The sequence below is a fragment of the Euprymna scolopes genome, chromosome 34, assembly GCF_053919585.1.
Source record: "Euprymna scolopes isolate OS-2025 chromosome 34, ASM5391958v1, whole genome shotgun sequence".
In the NCBI taxonomy this organism is placed as follows: domain Eukaryota; kingdom Metazoa; phylum Mollusca; class Cephalopoda; order Sepiida; family Sepiolidae; genus Euprymna; species Euprymna scolopes.
This window is the reverse complement of record NC_136515.1, coordinates 30,450,010-30,476,939: the sequence shown is the minus strand read 5'-3', so window position 1 is coordinate 30,476,939 and position 26,930 is coordinate 30,450,010. Positions and strand designations below refer to the sequence as shown.

Below are 26,930 nucleotides of genomic sequence, written 5' to 3'. Positions count from 1 at the left end.
CCAGTGGTTCCCCCTTCTATGTGGAAATGGCGCACAACAAAACTTTGCCTTAGTTACCAGTAGTGGTCAATGGGAAGAGAGCCATGGCCCTTGTTGACTCAGGCTGCACCATGACGTTGGTAACAAAGAATGTAGGTATATCATGGAGCGGAACCAGGAGTATTAAGACCGTGGATGGCAGGGAGGTGAAATGCCTGGGAGAGACAATAGCGGAAGTACTGGTGCAAGGTGTGCCTATTGGACTACCCTGGTGTTTGATCGTCTGGTTGGTGATGTTGATGTGGTTTTAGGTGTAAGTGCGATCAACCAACTGGGGGGCGCTATCTTGAGAGGGGGGCCAAGTAACTTTTGGACGCCTCAGCGCAGTAGAAATGGCAGGAGTGGAAGGTGATAGAAATATCAGAACACAAAAACCAGAGGCTTGCTGCATCGAGGACGAGGATTTCCTGGCGAGCTTCGGTGGTGAGAGGTGAACGGTGGAATGGAAATTGATCTCCGGGCCTCAGGAACTACAAAACAAAGTAAGCTGCTACGAGAAAACACTGCGAGGAGAAATAAGAAAAGGATTCGAGGAAGAAGTGGAGAGGTGGATAGAGGAGGGAATTCTGAAACAGTGGACAGGGGAAGAAAAAGGAGTGCTACCATTACTGGCGGTTGTTCAACGCAGAAGGAATAAAGTTAGACCGGTACTGGATTTCAGAGAATTAAACAGATACGTAGCCTGCCACACTGGAAAGGGGATTGATGTATGCGAAGAGGTGATGAGGAAGTGGAGAAAATGAAGAAGGCCACTAAGATTGTCAACCTGAAGTCGGCTTATCTCCAGATCCATGTAGATGAAAAACTCTGGAAACATCAATTGGTCCGGTACAAGGGGAAGTTGTATTGCCTGACGAGATTAGGCTTTGGGCTGAACTCAGCCCCCAAAATTATGACTGCCGTGCTGAAGACGGTGCTGAGTAAAGACTGTACAGTGGACAAGGCCACTAGTTTGTACATTGATGACATTCTCGTGGAGGAAGCAGAGGTTACAGCCATGTCGTGAGGTATGGGTTGACTGCAAAACCGGCGGAGTCCCTGGATGGAGGAGCGGCGTTGGAGTTGAAACTATGCCGAGATGGCAAAGGAAGCCTTATCTTTAGACGAGGGAATGTAATACCTGAAATCGGAACTGACCTGACAAAACGAGAACTCTTTTCGGTTTGCGGGAGACTGGTGGAACAATATCCAATCGCCGGCTGGATCAGGATAGCGTGCAGCTTTGTTAAACAACAAACGGGCACTGATGGCTGGGAGGGCAGTGTGACAAAGGAGGTCACGAACATGCTACAGGAAATCATCGCGAGAGTGACGAAAGAAGACCCAGTAAAGGGGGAATGGTACATCAGCGGTGGAGAAACGGGGGTGATTTGGTGTGATGCCAGCAGTCCGGGCGTCGTATTAGAGATGGGAGGCGTAACTGTGGAAGATGTGGCGGTGGTTAAGGAAGAAAAATGACTATTCCCATATCAACGTAGCCGAACTGGAGGCCGCTATGAAAGGAATCAATCTGGCCCTGAAGTGGGGATTGAAAACGATTGAAATTAAATCCGATTCGGCAACGGTAGTTTCATGGATCAGGTCAGCAGTGACTGGCGATAAGAGAGTTAGAACCAGAGGTGCTGCAGAAATGCTGATCAAGCGCAGGCTTGGAGCACTTGCAGATTTGATAACGGAATTCCACTTGAAGGTATCTGTAGTGCTGATCCCATCAGAAAAGAACAAGGCGGATTCGATGGGTAAAGAAGGTCTGGTTGCAAGAGAGAAAGGAGGTTTCCTCAGTATGCTGTGCAGGGGAGGAAGTTAAAAAGTTACATGAAATGCACCACTTTGGACGAGAATGGACGTTATTCCTGGCAAGAGAGGTTTACCCGGAAACCACTGAGAAGGAGGTCAGGGAGGTAGTGGAGCACTGCCAAGAGTGCCACTCGATAGACCCCGGACCATCCAGACACGAAGCAGGAGAGTTACACGTTGCAGAGGACTGGAAGCGATTGGCCATTGATGTGACCCATTATCGCCATAAGCTGTATCTGTCGATGGTCGACTGTGGACCGGGGAAGTTTGCCATATGGAGAGAGATCAGGGCAGAAGCTGCATGGGCGATTGAAGGGGTCATCGAAGAAATATTTTTGGAAAGAGGGCCGGTTGAGGAAGTGTTAATGGACAATAGCCCCGCTTTCTGATCAGAAGCCTTTAAAGAGGTGTGTGGTAGGTGGGGAGTAAGGCAATTTTTTAGGGCAGCGTATCGGCCGAGTGGCAATGGGATAGTGGAGAGGAATCATCGCACACTCAAGGCTGCTGCGGTAAAAACATTTCACCCATGGAGGTGGTGTTTTGCTACAACATCTCACCAAAAACCAGACAAGATGAGACAACTGTGCTTCATAGAGCCATCTTTGCATATAAGTGGCGGCATCCGTGCAACCAAACAGTAGGAATTGAGGGTGAAGGAGCTACCATTAAAGTGGGCGAGGAGGTGTGGGTAAAGCCCCCCAATGCAAAATGTACCACTCGCTGGGGGAGGGGGGTCGTAACGGGAACGCAGTCAAAGAACAACGTAATGGTAAATGGCGTTCCCCCGCATATCCTAGACCTGTGTCGTGTACCCCTGCCGGTGCGCAGTGATGGCAGTGAAGAGGAGGAAGTCGATATCCACCAAGAAGCTAACGATGCACCCCAATTCGACTTAGCTCTACATTGTGGTTCTTTACAACTGGATGAGAATGTCTGTAGTGAACCTGAAAATGTCAACCCCCAAGAAGTTGTCCCCCAGAGGCATCAATGTGAGAGGAGGAGGTATGCTTGGATGAAGGATTATGAAGTGTCTTATTGATCTCAAAGATTGGGGGGCGTGTGGGGTATATGGTTAGAAAAGAAGAAAAAAAAAGAACGTACCGGGCGTATCTGCATCGCTCTTTGGGAAAGAAGAAGGAAAGGATGGCCAGCGCATTTGTATATGCGAAGGGCATCTTGGGAAGGCAGAGCATGATGGGAGAAACTATTTTTTTTCCTGTCTCATCCTTTTTTTTCTAGATAGGAGGATATAAAAACAGGGAAAAATTCTCTGGGGGGGGGGGGAGAGAAAAGAGTCGTGAATATCTTCTCTTGAAAAGAATTTTGTATTGCTGACAGTCGGATTATGCGGTGTGACATTGGTGGCGAGAGGCCAGGTGTGGTCGATTGGAAAAGAAAAGGGCAGAAACGTGCTGTTGTCGAGAGAGTGACTCATTCCTTCCCGAATCCTTATTATAACCCTATAGGTATTCCTGAATTATACCCTATAGGTATTCCTGAGGTATGCTATGCTGGATTCCTCTATGTTTTTGCAGTCACATCTCATGCTTTGGCAATCTTCTGCAAAGTTCTTTGGAGTTAGATTAGGTTCGTTTTTGAGTTTTTTAATACTCTCTATCTAATCTCAATATTTTTAGCCGACATTAGCCTTTGTGCGAAAACGAGACATTTGAAATCATCTGCTGATTATTCCGCTAATCTGAAGTCATTACAGTGCTTGTTTACAGTTAACACGAACGTTAAATAATCTTTGTCGTTCTTCATAGCTAAATTAAAACATCTTTTATGAAATAGAAATGTATTTAAACTGGAAATTTTTGAAAGTAGCTTAACAGTTCCCACAAATTGATGATCTGCATTTTTTAGCAGTGTTCAGTAGTATATAGCTTTTGTAAAAGCAGAAAACCTTTTTCACAAAAAAACAATCTTCACAATCGATGTTGAAAAGATCTTCATATCTTCTAAAGAATGTGTCAAACGTTTGATCTTTATTCGGCACGTATGTCTCCAGGGTATTCCATAATGTGTTTTGTGAAAACGTATTAGATTTATTGGTTAAGCTTTTGAGAAATAATTCCTGATTCTTTTGTATTCCGTATTGCTGTTGTTTCTTGATATCTTGTTGCTGTTGAAACATAGTTAAAACTTTTAAAGTCATCAATCTTGTATACTTTCTTTTCAAAAGTGAACTTTACTCAATAAAAAGAAATGCTGTAATAATTCATAATTACAGTTTTTTTGCTGCGTGTTGAAAAAATTTTTGCTTATGAGGAAAAAGCTATTTAATTGAAGAAAAACGTGTTTACTAATTTTATTCTCTTTAATTTTAAATGAAAATATGTTCAAGTATAGTTTTGAAACTTTTTGGTGTGTAACTTCTTTTTTTGGTACTCTTGCATAATTTGACCTGAATTCTCGTGATTTCCTGTCAAGCCCGGATCGGGCGAAACTGGCAATCATTGGTGTCAGCCGAGCGTTGTTCAAATGTTGAAACGCTAATTCGACTTTAAAAAGGTTTTTTTTTTAATGTTTTTAGTAATTTTTTATTTTATGATTAGTTATTTTTAATGATTTATTTAATTTGAATATTTTTTGTACTTCGATTTCTGGGAGTTTGCTTAGCCAATGAAAAAGCGATATGTAAATGAAAGCAGACGACATTTGAATTGGGAGAAATCGACTAAACCCCAAAAAAGCTGACAAATAACTATATTTTCAGACTTGCCAAACAGAAAAAATGACAGGCAAGGAAATAAAGCTACCCAGTTGGGGGGGGGGCTTCCTTCCATTTCCTCTCACCTCCATCTTTGCTGTCGACTGAAGTAAAAGATTCCTCAAGAAAGTTCTTCTGCCGGCAATTAACAACCGTAAAAAAAAAAAAATCACTATTCCCCTTCGAAGTAATCTCCTTCGGCTGCAATGCACTTGTTGTATCGTTCCAACATCTTCTGGAAGGCCTCATGGAAGTCCTCTTGTGTAAGTATGTCATTGACCTCTGTCAAAGTCTTTTTCGTCTCCTCAAGTGTATCATAAGGACAGCCTCTAAGGTTTTCCTTCAGTTGGGGAATAGCTAAAAGGCACAGAGAGCAAAATCTTGGCTATAGAAAAAGTGAGGAAATGTCTTGATGGCCATCTTGGTCAAATAGTCTGTGACAAAGATGGAGCATTGTCGTGATGGAAATGCCAGTGACACGATTTAAAGAGTGCTGGCTTCTTCCAATAGAATCTCTTTCTGAATTCCCTTAAAACTTCAACATAGTATTCTTTGTTGACTGTCTGTCCAGTGGGAACCCAGTGCATGCAGATCATGCCCGTGATGTCAAAAAAAAAAAAGGAATCATCATAAGTTGCCAGTGAGGGTGCTTAAGACAACAAGTGATGAACTTGCTCCTCCCGAAAACCAAGAGGTGAAACCTCCTAGGACTACACAGAACATTTTGCATCAATTCAACAGCAAAAAGGACATCAACATGGTCCAGTTTCTGTTGGACTGATTGTTGAAGTTGAAACCTCAACTAACATTAACTACAAAGTTAACAGAAATAGACCGAGAGTCGTACCTCTCGGCCTATTTCTGCAGTTAGTTCATCTTTAGTGCATGGGTGAGTCCCCACAACAGAATCACATTGTATTTCCTTTTGCAGTGAATAATTTGTTATTAGTAGTGCCCTCAATTGTTAACATAATGAGTACATCAGAAATACATTTACCTCAGTCTAGCACATTTTGTTTCCTTTTGGCCATTAATAATTGTTTTTATTAGTGGTGTTCATTTAGGAAGTCACCAATTTAGGGGGGATGTATCACTATATTTAGGAAGTCACCAATTTAGGGGGGTGTATCACTATATTTAGGGAATCAAAATATTTTTAGAATGAGCCGATTTCAAAGAAATATTTCTAGTGAACAACGTTTAAGGTGAGAAAAACGAGAGACATGCTATAAACACAAACACAAGTTCAGAAGGCATACGTTCACAAAAGGGGAATTTTATGTTTCAGAATGGAAAATTATGGCAATAGGAAAAACATAGAATGTGCGTGCATATTAGTCTTTGTAAAGCAAGGGGAATTCATTAGTGAGATATCGAAGGAGTCAGAGTTTGACAGTTTTTTTGGGTTTTTTACACAGGAATCACCACATTATCAAGGCCAAGAGGCCACTCAAGGGTAAGGGTTAAAGAGTGTACAGTAGAAATTGGAAAATATAGTAATCATTAGTAATGAAAATTCGGTAAATTTTTTAACTTATATGGAATGGCTCATCAAGAACTTATTTACGTTAGACTTGAAGACAACCATATTGTACTCAGCCAGAAAGCAGGAAAACGGAAGACAATTCCACAGGCGTGCAGTTCTAAGAAAGAAGCTTTGTTCATGGAATCTACGTTTAGGTTTAGGCACAGATAAGAGTGTTTTCAGCTAGAAGAGTGTTTCTTGTGAAAGTTTGGCCAGGGGGGACCATAGACTGAAGCTCAATGGAACACTTTCCATGAAAATAACGATACATCAGCAACAAACTCGCAACATCTCTTCTGTGAGATAGAGGTTGCAGGGAAGAGAAAAGGACATCTCCTACGAGGCTATGAAGTCTATTTTGAACTTTATCAAGGCAGGACAAGTTCTTTCTAGCAGCTCCTGCCCAGATGTGGCAACAGTATTCCATCCTTGAACGTACCTGGCTCTTATATAGATAGAGAATTGCATCAGCAGTCTACCGGATTGATAGAAAGATCCCACCGTTTTTCCAGTGGCCCTGACAACAGATTTGATGTATGTGTTCCATTTAAGATCAGGAGTAATTGTCAAGCCCAGAAGCTTGCCAAAACTTTAGGCCTCCTAAAGACGAGAGCCATTCATTTCAATTGATGCCAGATGTGGATCAGAATGTTGATGATGTAAAGAGAGAAGCTTGGTTTTAGATGCATTAAAAGTAACCAGCCACTCCTTTCCCCATTGTACCACGTGATCAAGATCAGAGGAGAGAGAATGAGAGAACTTGGTTGTTTACTGTTTTAGATGTGCTACCATAAATGGTAGTGTCATCAGCATAGATGTCTACAAATGATGTAAGGATGTGATTTGGAAGATCATTAATGTAGATCAGGAAAAGAGTTGGCCCCAGGATGGACCCCTGAGGGACACCAGAATTAATAGTGTGAGCTTCTGATTTTTGCCCCTCAACTACTACTACTCTTATGAACCTATCAGAAAGAAATGATTTAATAATTGAGAAGACATTTCCAGCTATACCATAGCTAGAGATCTTGTGAAGTAAACCTTTATGCCATACCCGATCAAAGGCCTTAGATATGTCAAGAGAAATTGCTCTAGAAAGGTTGCCTCCGTTGAGAGATTTGTCCTATAAGATATAACTGTAAGTATATCTGCTGTAGATCTAGCAGAACAGACACCATATTGAGTGTCACTAAGAAGGTTATTTTTGTTGAGATGGTTGATTACTTCTGTATTTAACACAGATTCCAGCAACTTACTCATGACGCACGGGAGACTTATTGGCCTGTACTGAGAGGGGGATGAGCGATCACCTGAATTCTTAAATACAGGGCATACAGATGAGATTTTCCAGGGAGATGGGAAACTATTCTCCTTAAGACAACGTTTAAATAGTTTTGTAAGTATGGGCTCTAGTTCAGGTTGAAGTTTTTTGAGTACTATAATTGGAATACTGTCAGGGCCAGTTGCTTTACTGGAATCAAAGTTTTTGATTAGCTTGGCAACATCACGTACAGATATACGTATATCACATAGCGTGTTTTCTGATACAGGAGGAAATATTGGGGGTTGGCGCCTTGGTCGCAAAGGGTAGAATTCGCTGCAAAGTTCTTGGCAAAGAGTTTGACTTTGTCTAATGCTGACAAGATTACCTCAGGTCCATTGATAATAGTTGGGATGGAGCACACGCTTCTGTTCAGGATTCTGTTTGCTATTTGCCAAAACTGGTGGGAACCAAACCGCTGCTCAGCTACTTTGGACTTGACGGATTGAGCATACAACTCTCTTGCGTTCTTTATTACTTTCTTAAAATGGTTGCTGGCAGTCCTGAAAGCGGCTTTAGTTTCCATACATCTATTACGTTTTAAGCAGTGGAAAAAGTGATTTCTGTGTGCAATGGTAGCAGCACATTCTGGAGAGAACCATGACTGACTGTTAGGTTTTTGCTGAAACTTTTTCAAGGGTATGAAACGGTCTATACCTACAATTAACCATTCTGTCAGATCTGATACTATAGAGGACACATCCTTTTTAAACATGGAATGCAGAGGTAGATCCGATATAAATGTACGGAAGCTATCCCAGTCAGCCTTAGTGTATCGATATACTGTACGATGGAGAGGTATGTCTGGGGACTTATTACATTTCATTTTCATCTTAACAGAGTGGTCAGAAGATCCAAGAGGAGACAGAACAGAAACTGAACATAGTTCAGGGAAGTTGTGAGAAAAAGGTCTAGTAGACTCGCATACTGGCCGTCATTGTCAGGCACATGGGTGGGTTCGTGAACAATCTGAGTGAGGTCATAAGCAATGGAGAAATCATCACAGAACCTCCCCTCATCATCGGTTTTGTTTTAGTGGGTCAATCATTCGACGTTGTGAACATTGAAGTCTCCACATACATGAATGTTAGCTGAAGGATAAGCAGATAGGACTTGGTCAATTTTCTCAGATATGCTTTTAAAGATAGTAACTCCGCTGTTGTGGGGGTGATAGAGGATATTAATGCAGCAGTGTGAGCTAAAGCAACCCGGAAGCACATATAGGGTAAGTTAGGATCTTCTCTGGAGATATCCCTACCACATGGAAAGCCATCTTTAATATAGGCACATATTCCATGTCCATGGCGATCTTGGGGGGTCAGATTTAGAAGTTAAGTTAGAGTATCCTTTAATTGCGAACTTTTCTAGGGAAATAGCCTGTCTAATGCCAGTTTCGCTTAAAAATAAAAGGTCTGGTTTAGTCTCCTGTAATTGGGTTTCAACCTCTGGAAGGTTAGAATGTAGACCCTGATGTTGGAGAAGGAGACATGGTAGTAGGGGTCTATGTTGGAAGTTGGAGAACCGGGTTTAATTGTGTATTTTTTCTTGAAACTTGCCATGATGGAATTTTGGAATTTGTGGACTAGGTCGTCAGATTTACTTAGAGCAGGACAGAGAGGGAAACTAAGAGAAAAAAAGAAACAAAGATTTTTTTTTTTTTTTGTAGAACATGATAAGATAAAGCTGTAACAATTACCCACTAATATGGCATCGAGAGGCCCCACTAGAAGCTACTGCATGGTCCAGAATCCATTCACCAAATGGCAATACAGCAGCCCTAGTACTTTGCACCTGCTGATAGGACAGCCTCCTTAGTGGTTAATCCAAGGTTCGGGTCCCTGACTATCAGGCGGATAATGTCAGCCCAGATAAAACGTTTACCTCCAGCACCCTTACTAGTTACATGGCTACAAGGATAGACATAGAAACAGAAAATTGCCGCCATCTCTGCCAACTGTTTGCACAAAATACTGCCAACCTAGAAAACAGCTATTTCTTCTCCCTTTGTCAGAAAAATCACTCATTAAAAAATGAGGACTGAGGGACAAATAAGGAGAAGCAAGAGTAACAGGAGCTGCCGATAATGCATCCACAATGCGTTTTCTACTCTCCATTAATAAAAAATAATAAAAAATAAAAAAATTATTAAGTATTCTACTTAATGAAAGTCCAACGGACGTTTTTAAGGGAAAGTATGGTGATAGATTCCCCTCTCACGAACTAAAAATGAATACAATTACCTAATCTATTTTTGCAATAAACTTGGTAGATAAATAAACATTTATGGATGAGAAAAATGCTAGCATTTAATAAAACAGAAATACATAAATTAAATACTGAAATAAAATGTAGTTATTAATATTTGAATCTAAAAATAAAAAGTACGATTGATATAGAAGTCACTTATCTCGAAAAAACACTTCCGTCTCCAAAATGCAAACTTTAGAAAAGAATTCAAGTTTTAATAACAACAGCGTCCAAAAGACTATTTTTTTTTTTTTAAATTAACTGTTAAAAGAAAAGCGTGATCTTATTCTGGATTTTTGCTAGTCACGTTTTAAGAAATAATTATTATATAAATTGAGCAGAGCAGTTGGGGTTATTATTTTCAGACCATTTAAGTCTGAAAATAATAATCCCAACTGCTCTGCTCAATTATATAAATTATATTTCATTAAAAGTTGTTAATAAGAGTCAATGTTCATTGTTTTTCATATTAGAAAAAAAGTTTTATGAGAAAAGTTGGGAATATTTCAAATGAGGAAGTTAATAATGAGACAATGAGTTGTGTGCCTGTGTGTTCGCTAATATTTATGTCAATTGAGGAATTGTAGCAGTCTAAAGGTCCAATAGAGGGGCACTCCTGCTTAACTGGTTTGTTGAAGAAAAATCTAGCTTTTTAAAAGATCGATGTGAATTCCAGGGAAGCTATTTCAAATAAATTCAGAAAATCCTCTCATTAGTCCAAAATATAATTATTTGTTTTTATTAATTCAGGCTAGTTTATAAGCAGATCTGTTCACAGAAATGGGTTAAAGCACTTTGATTTGGGACATTGAAGGGTAAACTTCGATGCTACATGGACAACTATGGCTGGGGCAAAGTTTGATTTAAAACTGATACCCGAATTCGACGGATCCACTTCTGTTGTCGACTGGGTCGAAAGGGTTGAGCTGACCTGCAACCTCTGAAGTAAAGGGGGTGCATACCGTGATTCCCCTGAGATTGGCTGGAGGCGCCCTGAGTGTGTATCAGCAACTTAGTACCGTGGAGAAGGCTGATGTTACCTCTATAAAAAATGCTTTATACAAGGCATTTGCCATGGATCCCTGCACGGCCTATGAAACATTTGCCTCTAGGAAGCTCATGCCAGGAAAAATCGTGGACGTCTTCTTCGCGGAGCTGAAGAAACTTGCAGTTCTATTTGGCAATGGAGTGTCAGAGCAAACACTGGCGTATGCGTTTGTGGCCGGCCTTCCCACCCATGTTAAGCAACTGTTGAGGGCTTCCACCAGTGTATCTGTAACGCCCATGGAACATTTTTTGGAACGCGCTCGAGCCATTATCAGAGATGAGGAGGACCTGAGGGAACCGGTTGTAATGATGGTGCAGTTTGAGACCCACGACCAATGGGAGATGTTTCTGCTGCGGCCAGCGAGGCCATTTCGCAAGAAGTTGTACTAACAAGGGGAGGTGGTGCCCACGCTGTTTCCAATGTGGTAGTTATGGACATTTATCCCAAAATTGTGTGGGAAAAACATCAGGGGGCAGGACGTCAGCGCCGCCCTGTTCCCCGGACAAAATTTAATTGAGGTGCAACCGACAATAAATGTGTACGTGGACCGTGCCTTGTTCAGCTCTTCTCGACTCCGGGTGCTTACACACCATCATGAGTGCCAGGTTGTGTCGAAACTGGACAAAGCAGAACATCAAAGTAACCACAATAGGTGGCAATATGCAAGCTTGCTGTGGAGCTGGAACTGTCAAAGTCCACACAGACTCTGGTGTGGCCGCAGACATTAATGTGCTGGTGATGCGAGGGGATTTGCTGGGATTCGATGTACTGTTGGGATATGATGCTATTAAGGCACTGGGGGGAGTTGTTATCGGAAGAGATGGGACTGTGCAGTTTTTGGAAACCCCAGTGTGTGCTGCAGTTCACACTGATCGGCCTGATTTTAAGGTGGACTACGACCATCACCAAAAAGCATGGACTGCATCGTGGAAGTGGACAGAAGGAAGGGCGCCAACCGAACTCAAGAATAGCATTGCAGAGTACTTGATACCCGACAAGGCCCATAATGAATACGAGAAGGAGCGTGAGGCATGGATTCAGAATGGATGGCTGAGCCCTTACCCCAACAAGCTAAGACCACCCAAGGGTCTGATTCCCTTAATGGCGGTAGTCCAGCATAACAAATCAAAAGTTTGTCCGGTGCTGGACTATTGTGAATTCAATAGATACATTGAGACGTACACTGCCGATGCTGACGTGTGCGCCAGCAAGCTGAGAGAATGGCGCCAGAAGGGCTCCAATGTGTCTATAGTAGACTTGCGGAAGGCTTATTTGCAGGTGCGAGTGGATGAGACATTGTGGCCGTTCCAGACAGTGTGGTTCCGGGGTCAGAGATACTGCCTTACTCGACTTGGCTTTGGGCTGAATGTGGCACCGCAAATCATGAAGACCATTGTAAATGCAGTGTTGTCCCAGGAAAAGACCACTGAGGACGCAACATCGGCCTATATTGACGATGTGTACGTCAATGAAGATATACAATCTGCGTCGCACGTCAGAGAAAAGTTAGCTCAATTCGGGTTGAAGTGCAAGGATCCCGAACGCCTGAGGGATGGAGCACGGGTATTAGGATTGAACGTCTGTGGGAAAGACGGTACCTTACGATGGAGGCGTGGCAGTGAGATTCCAAACATCCCTGATGTTGTTACGCGGCGGACTATTTTTTCCTTGTGTGGGAAACTTATTGGTCACTTACCAGCATGTGGCTGGCTCCGAGCAGCTGTGGGCGTCATCAAACGCAGGGCAAGTTTAGTAACTACAGGTTGGGATGATGTATCTGATGATGCTCTTCTAACTCTGATGACGACGGAAACCCTAGAGAGAGTTGACAAGGAGGACCCTGCCCGTGGAGAATGGTGTGTCGATGGGGACACTGTGAATGTGTGGGTTGACGCTAGTTCTTTGGCATTGGGAGTGTTATTGGAGCAACGTGGAAACGTAATTGAAGACGCGTGCTGGCTGCGACTCGTGAATGATGCTCAACACATCAACCTGGCGGAACTGGATGCTGTTGTGAAGGGTTTAAATCTGGCACTGCAATGGCAGTCAAAGAAGTTGCACTTGTACATGGATTCTCTCTGTGTCTCCCACTGGGTGTCCGACACTCTTTCGGGACGAACAAGAGTCCGCACTAAGGAAGCCAGTGGGATGTTAATCCGGCAGAGGCTAAACACCCTGAAGAGTCTGGTATCAGAGTATGACCTGTCGGTGAGTGTAACGCTTGTGGCATCACACTGTAATCGTGCAGACCAACTAACCCGTGTGCCTCACAAATGGTATGAAGCTGTGAAGACAGGCGTGGAGTTCGCTGCTCGATCTTGCGCAGTTGGCACGATTAGCTCATGCCAAATACAAAGAATTCATGTGCAGAGTGGACATCCAGGTATCAAAAGAACTCTGTATTTTGCAAGGCATGTGGACCCGGCAGTGACAAGGGCAGATGTCAGGCAGATCATTAAGCACTGTGAGGCATGCCAGTCTATCGATCCTGCACCTGAGCAATGGCAGAAGGGGCGATTGGAGGTTGAGCATGTGTGGCAACGAGTAGCGATGGATATTATCCATTACAGTGGTAAGCCCTTTCTAACCCTTATCGACTGTGGACCCACTCGTTTTGCGGTGTGGCAGCAAATGACCAGGCAGGACTCAGCGAATGTTTTCCGCCAACTGTCATCTATCTTTTCTGAGCGAGGTGCGCCGGAAGAGATATTGACAGACAACGATGCTGCTTTTTGTAGCCACCAAGTTCGGCAGTTGTTGAATGAGTGGGGTGTCCGACTACGACTGCGATGGGCTCATGTGCCATCAGGGAATGGCATTGCTGAGAAGAGCCATCGCAGCATCAAGAGAATTGCTGCCAGAAAGCAATGCACCATTATGGAGGCCACGTATTGGTATAACATCACACCAAAGGATGGGAAGACACTAACAACAGCACCGGCCAATGCCATACACACATACCGTGTTAGGATAAAGGGCATTGACACTGTTCAACCAATCGACGAGGAGAGTCATGACAAATACAAGGTAGGGGATCCAGTTTGGGTAAGACCCCCTGGAAACCGGTGCACCACCAAGTTCAAGCAAGGACGAATATCTGGAGTGGTCAGCCAGCAGTCGGTCCTTGTTAATGGAACCCTACGCCATGTGCGCGATCTTCGCCCAGCAAGTGAAGTACATCCCACAACTACAGAGAGCGATGAATCATCCGATGATGAGCTGCTGATAAGTGAGGTCACCGAGCAAGAGAGTGGTAGTTGTAGTTCATCTGATCAGGCAGGATCAGAACCAGAACCAGAACCAGAACCACACCCAGAACCAGAACCAGAACCCGAATCCGAGATTGTAAATACTACCCTTCGCAGAAGCCAGCGAACTAAGAGGCCACACCCGGAGTGCACTCTATGTGATCATCAGATGAGGGGGGAATTGTAGTACTTACCAACAAAACGATGCCTACGTGTTTGTGCCTTGTGTAGGCATGCGCGACAACAAAACTTGGGTTTTTATAAGCGGAAGTCTCGAGGTTGTCAGGAATCTCCGGGTGCATGCACAAGAGAAGGGATTGAGAAAGTGGTATAAAAGGCAGGTCGAGTGAGAAGGTTGTGGTTGTTGTCATTGGATGTTACAGTGACGCGTGCGTTAACAGTTGATTAAGAAGTTGTTTTTTTTTTTTGTGTCAAGTCGCGCACCTCGGTGAAGGTGAAGGTCATAGTAATTTCTTTATAGCCATTGTCGTAGTCACTTTTCACTTCACAAATTACTTATACAGAATATGGACCATGCTAAAATAATAATGAAGGATTTCTTGTAACTATTATGGACTTTCTAATAACATTTTGAAACACAATTTGTATTGCAGACATTATTTTCATTCATTTATTTTTTTTTTTTCCAGCTTTGACTAAATTTCTGGACATTTCAAGTATACTTATCTTGTTTTTTTGTTTGTTGTCTTTTTCTCCAAATTATTTCTCTGCAGAATGTATTATTTTTTAACCAGTCTAAACTTAGTTAAACTTAAACCAGTTTTAAAATGAGTTCTTCAAAATCTAAATTAATACAAAAAAACAAAAAAAACCCGACATCACAAATTGAAAGTTCCATTATGATATCTTACTTATAAGGTAAAGCTAGAATGCTCGAATCATTCTCTATCAAGGATAGATAAAGCCAAAAAAATATCCATGCATAAATATGGGAATCGAGCAACGGACTTATATTAAGTAGATATTAATAAGTCCTTTTTACTTTTTTTTTTTAATGGAGATTAGATAATACCCTGTGGCTGTGTTATCGGCAGCTCCAGTAACTCTCACCTCTGCTTTTTTGTCCCTCAGTCCTCATTTCCAATGAGTGATTTTTGTGACAAAAGGGTGAAGAAAAAGCTGCTTTCCAGGTCGGTAGTACTTTGTGAACAGTAGCCTGAGATGTCGGAAATTTTTCTGTTCCTATGTCTATCCTTGTGATCACATCACTAGTAAGGGTGCTGGAGGTAAACGTTTCATCTGGGTTGATGTTACCCGCCTGATAGTCAGGAACCCGAACCTTGGATTAACCTCTAAGGAGGCTGTCCTATCAACAGGTGTAAAGTGCTGGGGCTGGTGTATTGCCATTTGGTGAATGGATTCTGGACCATGCAGTAGCTTCTAGTGGGTCCTCTCGATGCCATAATGTGTTACGGCTTTAACTTATCATGTGCTAGAAAAAAAAAAATTCCTGTCTCTTTCTCTCTTATTTTCCCTCTCTGTCCTACTCTAACCAAGTCTGTCGACCTATTCCACAAACCCCCAAAACTCAATCATGAAACATCTCCAAAAAAAAAAACATGAAAAAACCTGGAACCCCATCCTCCAATGTAGACCCCTACTACCATGTCTCCTTCTCCAACATCAGGAGTCTAGATTCCAACCTTCCAATTATTGGAGATGAAACCGGACTTACTCTTTCGTGAAACTGGCATAGGGCCGACCACTTCCCTAGATGAGTTCATAATAAAAGGATACTCTAACTTAACATCTAAATCTGACCCCCAAGATCGACATGGACATGGAATATGTGCTACATTCAAGATGGCTTCCTGTGTGGTAGAGATATCTCCAGAGAAGAATTTACCTTATATGTGCTTTCGGGTTGCACTTGCTTACACCAGCCCATTTATATATGCCCTCTATCGCCCCCACAACAGTGGGGTTACTGTCTTTAAGAGTATATCTGAGAAAATTGACCTCATCCTGTCTGCTCATCCTTCAGCTAATATTCACATTTGCGGTGACTTCAATAATGTGGAATGGCTGACCCACTCAAATAAGACAGATGATGAGGTGAGGTTCTGTCATGATTTTGCCATTACCTATGACCTCACTCAGATTGTTCACGAACCCACCCGTGTGCCCGATACTACTGGTCAGTATATATGCTAGCCTTCTAGACCTTTTTCTCACAACTTACCCTGAGCTATGTTCAAGCTCCGTTCTGTCTCCTCTGGGATCTTCTGACCACTCTGTTGTATCAGTTAAGATAAAAACGAAATGCAATAAATCTTCAGATGTACCTCTCTACCGTACTGTATATTGATATTCTATGGCTGACTGGGATAGCTTCCGTACATTCATATCTGACCTACCTCTGCATTCCATGTTTAAAAAGGATGTGTCCTCTGTAGTATCAGACCTGACCGAATGGTTAATTGTAGGTATAGACCGATTCATACCATCCAAACAATTCCAACAAAAACCTAACAGCCAGCCATGGTTCTCCTCAGAATGTGCTGCTGCCATTGCGCACAGAAATCACTTTTTCCATAGCTACTAACATAACAGATGTACTGAGACTAAAGCTGCTTTCAGGACTGCCATCAACCACTGTAAAAGAGTAATAAAAATGCAAGATAGTTGTATGCTCAGTCCGTTAAATCCAAAGTAGCTGAGCAAGCAGCTTGGTTCCCACCAGTTTTGGCAAATAGCAAACAGGATCCTGAACAGAAGCATGCGTTCTATCCCAACCATCATCAATGGACCTGAAGTCATCTCGTCAGCATCAGACAAGGCCAAACTATTTGCCAAGAACTTTTCAGCTAACTCTACCCTCTGCGATGAAGGCCGTCAACTCTCCATATTTCCTCCTACAACAGACAACACACTATCCAACATACAGATACCTGTGCATGAGGTCGCCAAACTAATCAAAAACCTTGATTCCAGTAAAGCAACCGGCCTAGATGGCATTCCAATTATAGTATTGAAAAAGCTTCAACCAGAACTTGCCCCCATACTTACAAAACTCTTTAAGCATTGCCTTAAAGAGAAGTGCTTCCCATCACCCTGGAAAACCTCATCAGTATGCCCTGTATTTAAGAATTCAGGTGATAAATCATCTCCCTCTCAGTACAGACCAATAAGTCGCTTGTGTGTCATGAGTAAGTTGCTGGAATCCATATTAAATAAAGAAGTAGTCAACTACCTCAGCAGAAATAACCTCCTTAGTGACATGCGGGAAGAGGTGGCTGGTTACTTTTAATGCATCTAAAACCAAGCTCCTATCCTTACATCATCAATGCTCTGATCCCCATCTAGCATCAATTGAAATGGATGGCTCTCGTCTTCGGGAGGCTTCATGTTTTGACAAGCTCCTGGGTTTGACCTTCACTTCTGATCTGAAATGGAACACGTATATCAAGTCTGTTGCCCGGGCCACTGGGAAAATCGTAGGATCCTTCTACCGCTCCAGAAGATATCTCACTACTGATGCAATTCTCTATCTGTATAAAAGCCAAGTACGTCCAAAGATGGAGTACTGCTGCCACATCTGAGCTGGAGCTTCTAAAAACAGCCTATCCTGCCTTGACAAAGTACAAAATAGACTTTGTGGATTAGTGGGAGATGCCCTTTTCTCTTCCCTGCAACCTCTCTCCCACAGAAGAGACGTTGCGAGCCTGTCTTTATTTTATCGTTATTTCCATGGCAGGTGCTCGTCCGAGCTCCAATCTCTGGTCCCCCCATGCCAATCTTTCACGATAAACACCCGTCTAGCTAAAACCAATGTCAGCAATTTCGCCCACTCTTTATCTGTGCCCAAATCAAAACGTAGATTCTATGAACAAAGCTTCTTTCTTAGAAGTGCACGCTTGTGGAATTCTCTTCTGTTTGCCTGCTTCCCACCTGACTACAACTTGGATGTCTTCAAGTCCAACATAAACAAATTCCTGATTAATCGCCCCCTTAAATAAGACACTTTATCAAATCTCCAATACCAACTATTACTATGATATTATCCCCTTGATTACAGTACACACAATAACCCTTATCTCCGAGTGGCTTCTGAGCCTTGATAAGAGGTGTTCACCATGTAAAAAAAAACACACAATCATACACAAACACTACTACCGTCTACAGTTACATTCAAATTGAGCATCATAATTAACAAATAGCATAGTTTGTATCCTGCATAAATACAAACACATCTACACCAACACAATCACATGAAAACAGTACAACTTTAAAGAGCAGTACCAACACCATGATGTTACAGTAACCAATTAAAAAAGCAATGACTAACGTGGATGATGGTACCTGCCACTTGATGGCAGTGCTTGACAATTGAAAACAGGCAATTTGCCTGCCAATTCTCCGCCAGTGCTCACCTCTGTCCAGCAGTGACAGTAACCACCTAAAAGTCACTGTCAGTCACCATCATAACCGCCAGTGACCACCATCACTGGATGACAGTACCATACAATGGATGACAATGCATGAACATTGAAGACACGCCATTTCATTTTAGAACAGTCCAATTTCAGAACAGTCCAATCCACAAGTCATAATTGATAGTGACTGACTATTGATCAAACAAAAGTAACCACCTAAAAATGCCAATGACCACCAGTGCTCGCTATTGAAGAAACACAATCTAACACAGGCTGATGCTGGTCCTGGCCGACAGCAAACACCAGGAAAAACAATAACAATTGGAAAGGCAGCCAGTGTCCACCAGTAAATACAAGTAAATGCAAGTAACAGCCTCAAAACAGCAGTAGCCGCTAGTGACCATCAGTGTCTGCCACAGGCATCCAGTAGGTGTCAGTACCCAACAATGCCTGAAAGTTGAAGACAGACAATTTCAGATCAGAGCAATCCAATGGAATCTGACGTTGATCATGGCCACCAGTGACTGTCAGTTGCAAAAGCAGCCAGTGTCCATTAATAGCCACAAGTAATTGCCCTAAACCAACACTAATCGGCAGTAACCTCCAGTGTTGAAAATGACAACCAGTGGCTTCCATTAGCTGCCACTGCGAAATAATACCCGACAGTGGGAGCCATATGATTTTATTTTGGCCACAAGCTGCCAGTGCCCGCTATTTTCCAGTGTTGACAACCATAGTTTAATTTATTTTCAGGGGTCCTTTACCGAATCTTTTCTCGCTTTGTGTCATACTTCCACCAGGCAACATTGGTACATGGGTCTTGCTAATTAATAAATATTCTCTAAATTTTAGCTTCTATGGAGTATTTAAAAGGGTTTATAGTGAGCATAATATGGGCACAGCTAACTATTTGAAAATTAAAATATTAGCATTGAATTTGTTCTATAGTAATCAAACACTAATTAAGCAAGATTTTGGAATTTTAAATTCTTAAGCTTAAAACTTAAATTTGAGACATTTTCTAGAATCCAAAATATGTAATGGATTTGATAAAAATTAGAATAGGCTGTCCAAGTGTAAGGTTTGATATCATCTGTTGAGATTAATCTTGGTAAAAGTGGTGCAAAACTGTTTTTTCAGTGATTTAAGTTATATATCGTGGGATTATATAACAAATTATAGACAGATTGTTTTGCTGATCACAGCTCTTCCATGTGGCTAGAAGAGAAAGTGCCTTAAACCACGGCTACTGAGGGAGAAGGAGGCCAGTGAACATGACAGCATGACGTAATTGCCAAATCGAGATGTAGGTAAAGGGTGGCCAAAGTTTTCTGTGTTCAATCACATGGTCACGCTAATAGGCATAAAAAATATTTTTCGTTGCTTTAGAGAATGGCTGTGGTGATTTTATAAAGGTAGCCCAAACGTGCATGTATTTTCTTCTAAAGAGAAATATAATTATCCAAATGGAGAATTGTTCTAATTGCAATTATATTAATTGCACATTGGGATAATTTTAATCTAGCAAAATATATTAAGTAAACTTGTTTTTGAACTTTTTTATGTCTATCGAAGAAAGTCGAATATTTCATTTTATTTATTTTTTTAAACTGTAAATAATTTACATGACTGAAATGGGAAATGAAATAGGAAATTCTATATTCTCTCCCAAAACATACAGACAACACAACTTTATCTTAAAAATTCATTAACTAATCAGTTTTAATAAAAGTTTTGATATGAATTAAAAATAAAGAGTACATTAAATTTTAGTTAACATATTTTCTTGTATTTTTTTATCTTATAAATAAATGTTGTTTTGTATTTGTGCCATGTATGCACCATGCTGGCATATTATTTAGAAAGCCATTCTTAACAGGGGGCAGCTTTCTAACTATTCTGCACTTTCACCTAACAAAAAAAAAAGATACCATAAAAATTTAATTTAATTTGGAAATACTATTTAAAATATATGTGCATACACTGCACAAGCACTATTATCATCATTATTATTATTATTAATAATAAAAAAAAAAATGGCGTAGATGACATCGAATGGCGCCACACCAACTAGTTGTGAAGGGTTAGGGAGGATATTTTTTTTTTTTTTACATGGGAGTCACCACTTATCAAGGCCCGGAAGCCACTCAGGGATAAGGGTTATTGCGTGTCCAGTAATTAATGAGATAGTATTGTAGTAGTCATTAGTATTGGAGATTTGATAGAGTGTCTTACTTAAGGGGGCGGTTTGTTAGGAATTTGTTTATGTTGGATTTGAAAAAAATGGAAAAACCAAGGTGGGAGAGTACTAACCAGATCTCCACTGGAAGTGTGCAGTTCAAATCTGGTACCTTGGGGAGGAATTTTGTCACCCGAACCCCAGGAAACACCAATGGCTGATGCCAACGAGAAATCAATGGCAAGCGGCTGCACAAGTAGTCAAAAGGTGGAGAAAACTCGAAATCATGTTGTCTCCAAGGAACACCACAGTGAGCGATCACTGATGATGGCCTGTGAGACAACTCCTAGTGAGGGAAATAATAATAATAATAATAATAATAATAATAATAATAATAATAATGTCCCTTTCCAAATTCACCACCACCCTGATTTAATATCGTAGATGTTTACTATATTTTCTTAGTTTTTAATCAATGTTCACATTAGGGTATGATTGTCTTTTAGTAGTTATGTGAACTTCATTTTCGTATTCATGTATTCTGCACTGATATGAAAATGAAGACTATGGTGGAGTATAGGATTCCAAACCGTGTAACTGATGAAAATATGCTACACATTTTGATGAAAAATATGGGGAAAAAATGGACATAAAGGAACAAAAACCAAAACTTTAAATATAATTTCTGTATTTAAAGTAATAGTTATTTAAATATTTCAACATATAATCTTGTGGGGAAATTCAGCTTCCCAATAAGAATAAAAATTATCTCAGTCATGAAAGATTTCTTCTTCATAGACCGAGGACGGAAAAGATGAAGTGTAGCATCAAACAGATACTTGTCCCGAAAGCCAAGAAATGTTTGTGTTTAATATGTTTCTTTGTTCCCTAAATTCATAATTAAGTTTTATTAGTATTAGATTGTATATTGCTTTAAAATTACGTAATTTTACATAAATAATATTAATATTTTATATTGTATAAAGTTCAGTTTCATTATTAATCGAATTGGGTTCCTTTCTTTTCTTTTTTAACATGTTGTAATGCTCGTTTTAAAAATGCCGTCATATAGTATCGATAGTGACAGTTTAACAAATCTTACCTACATTGCCTGCAGGAATTTTTCAGCTATATATATTTCGGCTTCTATATTTCGGTGGCTGTGCTTAAACCTTTACCGAAACTCGACCGTTTACACTTCTAACCATTCAGCTTTCAGCCACCAGCAGTAAGTAAGCGAAATGTAATCGCTTTTATTCTCAACTGCCAAAGAATGCTCCATTCGTTTTTATGAAGAGCTTTGCATTTTTTGCTAGTGACAGTTAACAATTTCAATTACCACAACTCAAGAAGAGAGGAGCATATGTAATCTACATACACAGATATACATATGTTTGTGTGCACATGTGCGTGTGTGTCGAGGGGTGCATGTGTGTGTATAAGGTTAAAAGAGAGAAAAAAATGGAAAAGCACTTACATGTACAGATGGCATCGACTTCTGGATCCCACACAAACGATCCATTCTTCTGAATGCATTTATAATCCGAGTGCCCTTTCAGTAGGAAACTTTGATGACAGCCAACTACATGGATGGTATTTCCATATGAATAATTTGCGTGGTCAAATCGACCATATTTGACATCCAACTGCCCACAATTGGCCACTGCCAAAAACAATAAAAAAGGGGGAGGATCAATAGAACTTTGAAACCCAAGATCTATTGGTCTTGTTTTATTTCCTTATTGTTCAGACATGTGAATAAACAATTGGTATAAATAAAGGGTGAAATATAAATAAACACAGACACACAGACACACACACACACAATATATATATATATATATATATATATATATATATATATATATATATATATATATATATATATATATATATAAATGTAATTCTTGGTTCGTTCAAAGTTTATACAACCATATTTCTACATTACCAATTTATTTGAAATTTTCAGACAACCCATCTTTAGAGTCAGGGGATGTTTCTATGTCATTAAAATAAATTTACGTCGCCAATTATTAAAATATTAAATAAAATAAATATATTTTTCGTAAGCCGTTAGTGCAAACCTGTTTTGTTGATAGAACTGAACTTCCGGTTCGATTCATCTCGCACACCACACTATTTGATGAAACGAATTAGAAGATTTCATTTTCTGTTTATTCAATAAGTAAAAAAAAAACAAAAAACATAATTCATTTGTTTATCTTCCAAATTTTTTAATTTAAACATTTTTTCTTTATTATATCAGGCAAAAAAAAATGTTTGTCGCTTGCTTTTTGAGTCGAAGTCGTTTTTTTTGTTTTTTGTTTTTGTTTTTTTATTTTTCGATATAAGAAAATATGAACTTTTTTATTATTAACACTATAAATTGTTTGGTAAAAGTACAGGTTTTTTCGAAGAAATTTGACGGATTGATAATGTGCTAAAATAATATTTGGTGCTAATGCAGAGAGTGGTGGTCCGCGCTATTTTTTAAATCGTATTTCCACGTTTAATTAAAGTTTTATTATATGTTTTTTTTATTCAATTGTAAGGTTAAAATACAGATTAGGTAAAAAACACCCTCACCTCCCCATTTTAAAAATGGCTTTTTAAAAAATAACGTTATTATTTTCAGCACGGATCACTCTCTGCATGAATACCGATTAATGTTTTGTTGTTTGCTTTTTTTGACCGTATTTTCTTTTTAAAGAAAACCTTTTCAAACAAAAATTGAAAGTACACGTTTTTTCTTTTTTTTTAGATAAATACATGTTTTTATATAAGAAAATATGAATGCTTTTTCTTTATTAAAGAAATTTGGTACTCGTGCACTTATTTGATCCGTGCTGAAATTATAAAGCTATTATTTAAAAAGCCATTCTTAACATGGGGAGAAGAGGGTGTTTTGTACCTATTCTGTACTTTAACCTTACAATTGAATAAAAAACGGTAAATTTTTAGATTAGGCCCACCTCCACAATTTTCTTTTAAATGACGACTTTTGAAGGTTTTCGACTATGCTGAATACGGAAATCGCATTGAAATTTTCCAGAAATAAGTAGTTATCGAGATATAAAAAGTTGTATAATGCATTGTAATTTCTGCAAAATTTCAATGCGATTTCCGTATTCAGCATAGTCGGAAACCTTTAAAAGTCGTCATTTAAAAGAAAATTGTGGACCTAATCTAAAAAAATACCAAAAAAAACAAAACTTTAATTAAACTTGGAAATATGATTTAAAAAAATAGCGCGGATCTGTAAGTGCATTAGCACCCATTAATCGACTAACGTGACCTTATTGTCAAATAAGCTCCGGCTACAATGTTGAACGCGCCGTTAACATTGTTTTTGTTTTTTTTTCAAGTTAAATTCAACTTTCACAATATCTTTTTATTTTTTTATAATTTTCTTTTTTAATAATAAATTGCTAGTTAAAAGCACAGAATAGTTACAAAACACCATCCCCTCTCTATGATAAGAATGGCTGAAAAAAATATTAGGTATTCATGTAGAGAGTGATCCGTGCTGAAATAATAACATTATTATTTAAAAAGCCATTCTTAACATGGGGAGGGGAGGGTGTTTTGTATCTATTCTGTACTTTAACCTAACAATTGAATAAAAAACATATCATAAAACTTTAATTAAACTTGGAAATACGATTTAAAAAATAGCGCGGATCAGTAAGTTCATTAGCACCAGAAATTGTTAGGTGAAATACAGAAAAGTTTCTACCAAGAAAACCATTATTTTGTTTTGCTATTCTTACCAAGGGGAGGGGATGGTGTTTTGTCACTATTCTGTGCTTTCAACTAACAATTTATTAAAAAAACAAAAGGTAAATTTTCACATTAGGTTCACCTCCACAATTTTTTAACATGGGTAGTTTGGGGGTGTTTATTCTGAAAGCCGAGAGAATGGTGGTATTTATTCCAAAAGCCGTTTTTAAAAGACGAAAGACAGGTAAAAGGTTAAAACACATGGTTAGGCATGGGTGTTGTTTATTCCGAAAGCCGTTCTTAATATGGGGAGGTTGGGAGTGTTTATTCATGGCCGTCAGTGAATTATAGTGCATAGTACAGGTCTTTATATCTCGAAAACTAATTGCCTCTGCAAATTTTAAATGAGATTCTCTTATTCAGCATAGTCGAAAATTGTGGAGGTGGACCTAATGTAAAAAAAATACCCTCCCCAAAAAAGATATTGTGAAATTTAAATTTAAGTGCGGTACTAAAAATAAAATTAGACAGAAAAATACACCTTTGGGTTTGTACTTGCACAAAGACTTGAAAAAGTTGTCAACAAAAACAAATATATAACAAGTAAATATTTTCAAAGGCAAGATAACTTACTTTTCTACCTAATTGGATAATAATTAGTGTTTTTATTGGGTTTGTACTACTGTACATATAGATTCGAAAAAGTTGTCAAAAAATAAATGTATAACAAATATTATCAAAGGCAAGATATGTTACTTTATTACCAAAATGGATAATTTTTTTGTTTTTTTAATGTAAAATGTTTATTCGGTTCGAAAAACACAGCGTTTACTGCTGTATTTGAAAATTACAAATGTCTTAAACACATTAGGTTGGGAAAATGAGTTAAAACTAAAAAACTAAGCAAAATACTGTTAAAAACCACCGAATACATGTCTGCCTATGTCACGGTAATATATATTGAGTGAGTTCCTGACAGTATTTAATATTTATTGTTTTAGGCTCAAATCAAGTTATTAAGTTAGATCCATGTCCAAGTAACCTATATCTAAAATTTCAAGTGTTTAGACCCAAAATTTGTGGAGGAGTTTCTCAAAGGTCAAATCGTTGAACTTTGACCCCTTAACAGCCAAATTTCTGGCCTAAAACCGATTACAAAGATTTTCCCAAATCTCAGTGCCCTGTATATCAAATTTTGAGTTTGTAAACTTAAAATTGACAGAGTTATTGCATAGGGAAATGTACACTGAAACACCCACAGACACTTTCACTTTTATATATATTAAAATTGAAGAATGATTGAGAATAAAAAGATCCACAATTAGGTACATCAATGAATCTTTTTACGGTGACTTTGTTTCTAGAGCAATAGCACTCGATATACAGAAGGCCTTTGAAGACTTCACAAACTATAAAATGGCAATATCTTCATAATCATCGAATCCTTTCTCTCGTATAGGTTTGTAGAAGTTAATGTACCAAACTAAAAATAAGCCCCAAGGGGCGAAAACTCTTTCTGATCTTCATAAATGATATTTCAAATCATATTTTAAGATCATTTGTTGACAAATATGCAGAAGATATGACTTTAAGATGACTCTAAAAGGATGTTGTGAATATATATATATATATATATATATATATATATATATATATATATATATATATATATATATAATGGAAATTTAACCAACTTTCTTTGATTCTGCATTTTTGGATTTTACCGTCATTGGATGCTTTACCCTTCACCAGACTATCCATTCACGTGAAATCACTTTTTTATTCACTCTATTCTCTCTGCTTCACTTTTTGTTATCAAGTAAGATCTATGACTTACTTGTAGCTTCATCAAATACTTTTGCAAGCAAAATCCGATCCCGCATTTTGCTAAATCCTACCCTCTGATGAGAAGGAAAGTATTTCTTCAAAACTCCGTGGATTAAGGACTATCCACTTATTTAGTGTTTCCTTTTCAAATTAAATATGTTTTTAACTGTTTTTCAAAGTGATTTTTACATAAAAGCGAACGTCTTAAACGTGTTAAGGGGTCATAATAGGGGTCAAAGTTAAAAAAAAAACTTTGACCTCTGCGGTCTCTGCCAAATTACTCAGACAATTTCTGGTCTAAACATTTAAAATTTTACATAAAGGGTATTCAGAGATACGGCAAGCTTTTTAATTAGTTTGGGTCGAGCATTTGAGTTATCAATATATAAATGTATGTATGTTTGCATGTCTGCCTAAAACTTTGGACAGAGGCGACAGATTTTCACAAGATCAGTATCGTTTTGAAGTGTAACCTTTCAGACGACAAATATCGAAAAATTGGCTAAAAACATTAATATTTTCACCTTCAACTGGGCACTTTTCTACAGGGGGGGTCGCTTTTTTCGCCGATATTTTCGAAAGTCATCCTCTCCTTTCGATTGTCTAGCCTTAATAAAAACATACGTCATATCCGATTTTGCATTGGTTGTAACAGCAAAGACGTCAGGTTTTTCCCGTTCTTTTCCTCCTTTGCGGTACGGGTTCGAGCCTGCCTTCCTACTACCACTTTCTTTTTTTGTTTTTTGCTCAATGTATACCTCCAAACACCCGGGCTATGCCGGGCACCCATACTAGTATATATATATATATATATATATATATATATATATATATATATATATATATAATGCTTTTATCCATTTTTTTTT

General features: G+C 39.2%; 1 protein-coding gene across 2 annotated transcripts in view; it reads right to left on the bottom strand.

Annotated features, from left to right (window-relative positions):
* Window positions 1-26,930, bottom strand: part of LOC145259151 (protein mesh-like) — a 450,682-nt gene that overhangs the window by 28,425 nt on the left and 395,327 nt on the right. For both annotated transcript variants that reach the window (XM_080116860.1, XM_080116861.1), the window contains exon 16: window positions 21,992-22,177. In XM_080116860.1, coding sequence (XP_079972986.1) covers window positions 21,992-22,177 — 186 coding nt within the window. The remainder of the gene's footprint in view (window positions 1-21,991; window positions 22,178-26,930) is intronic.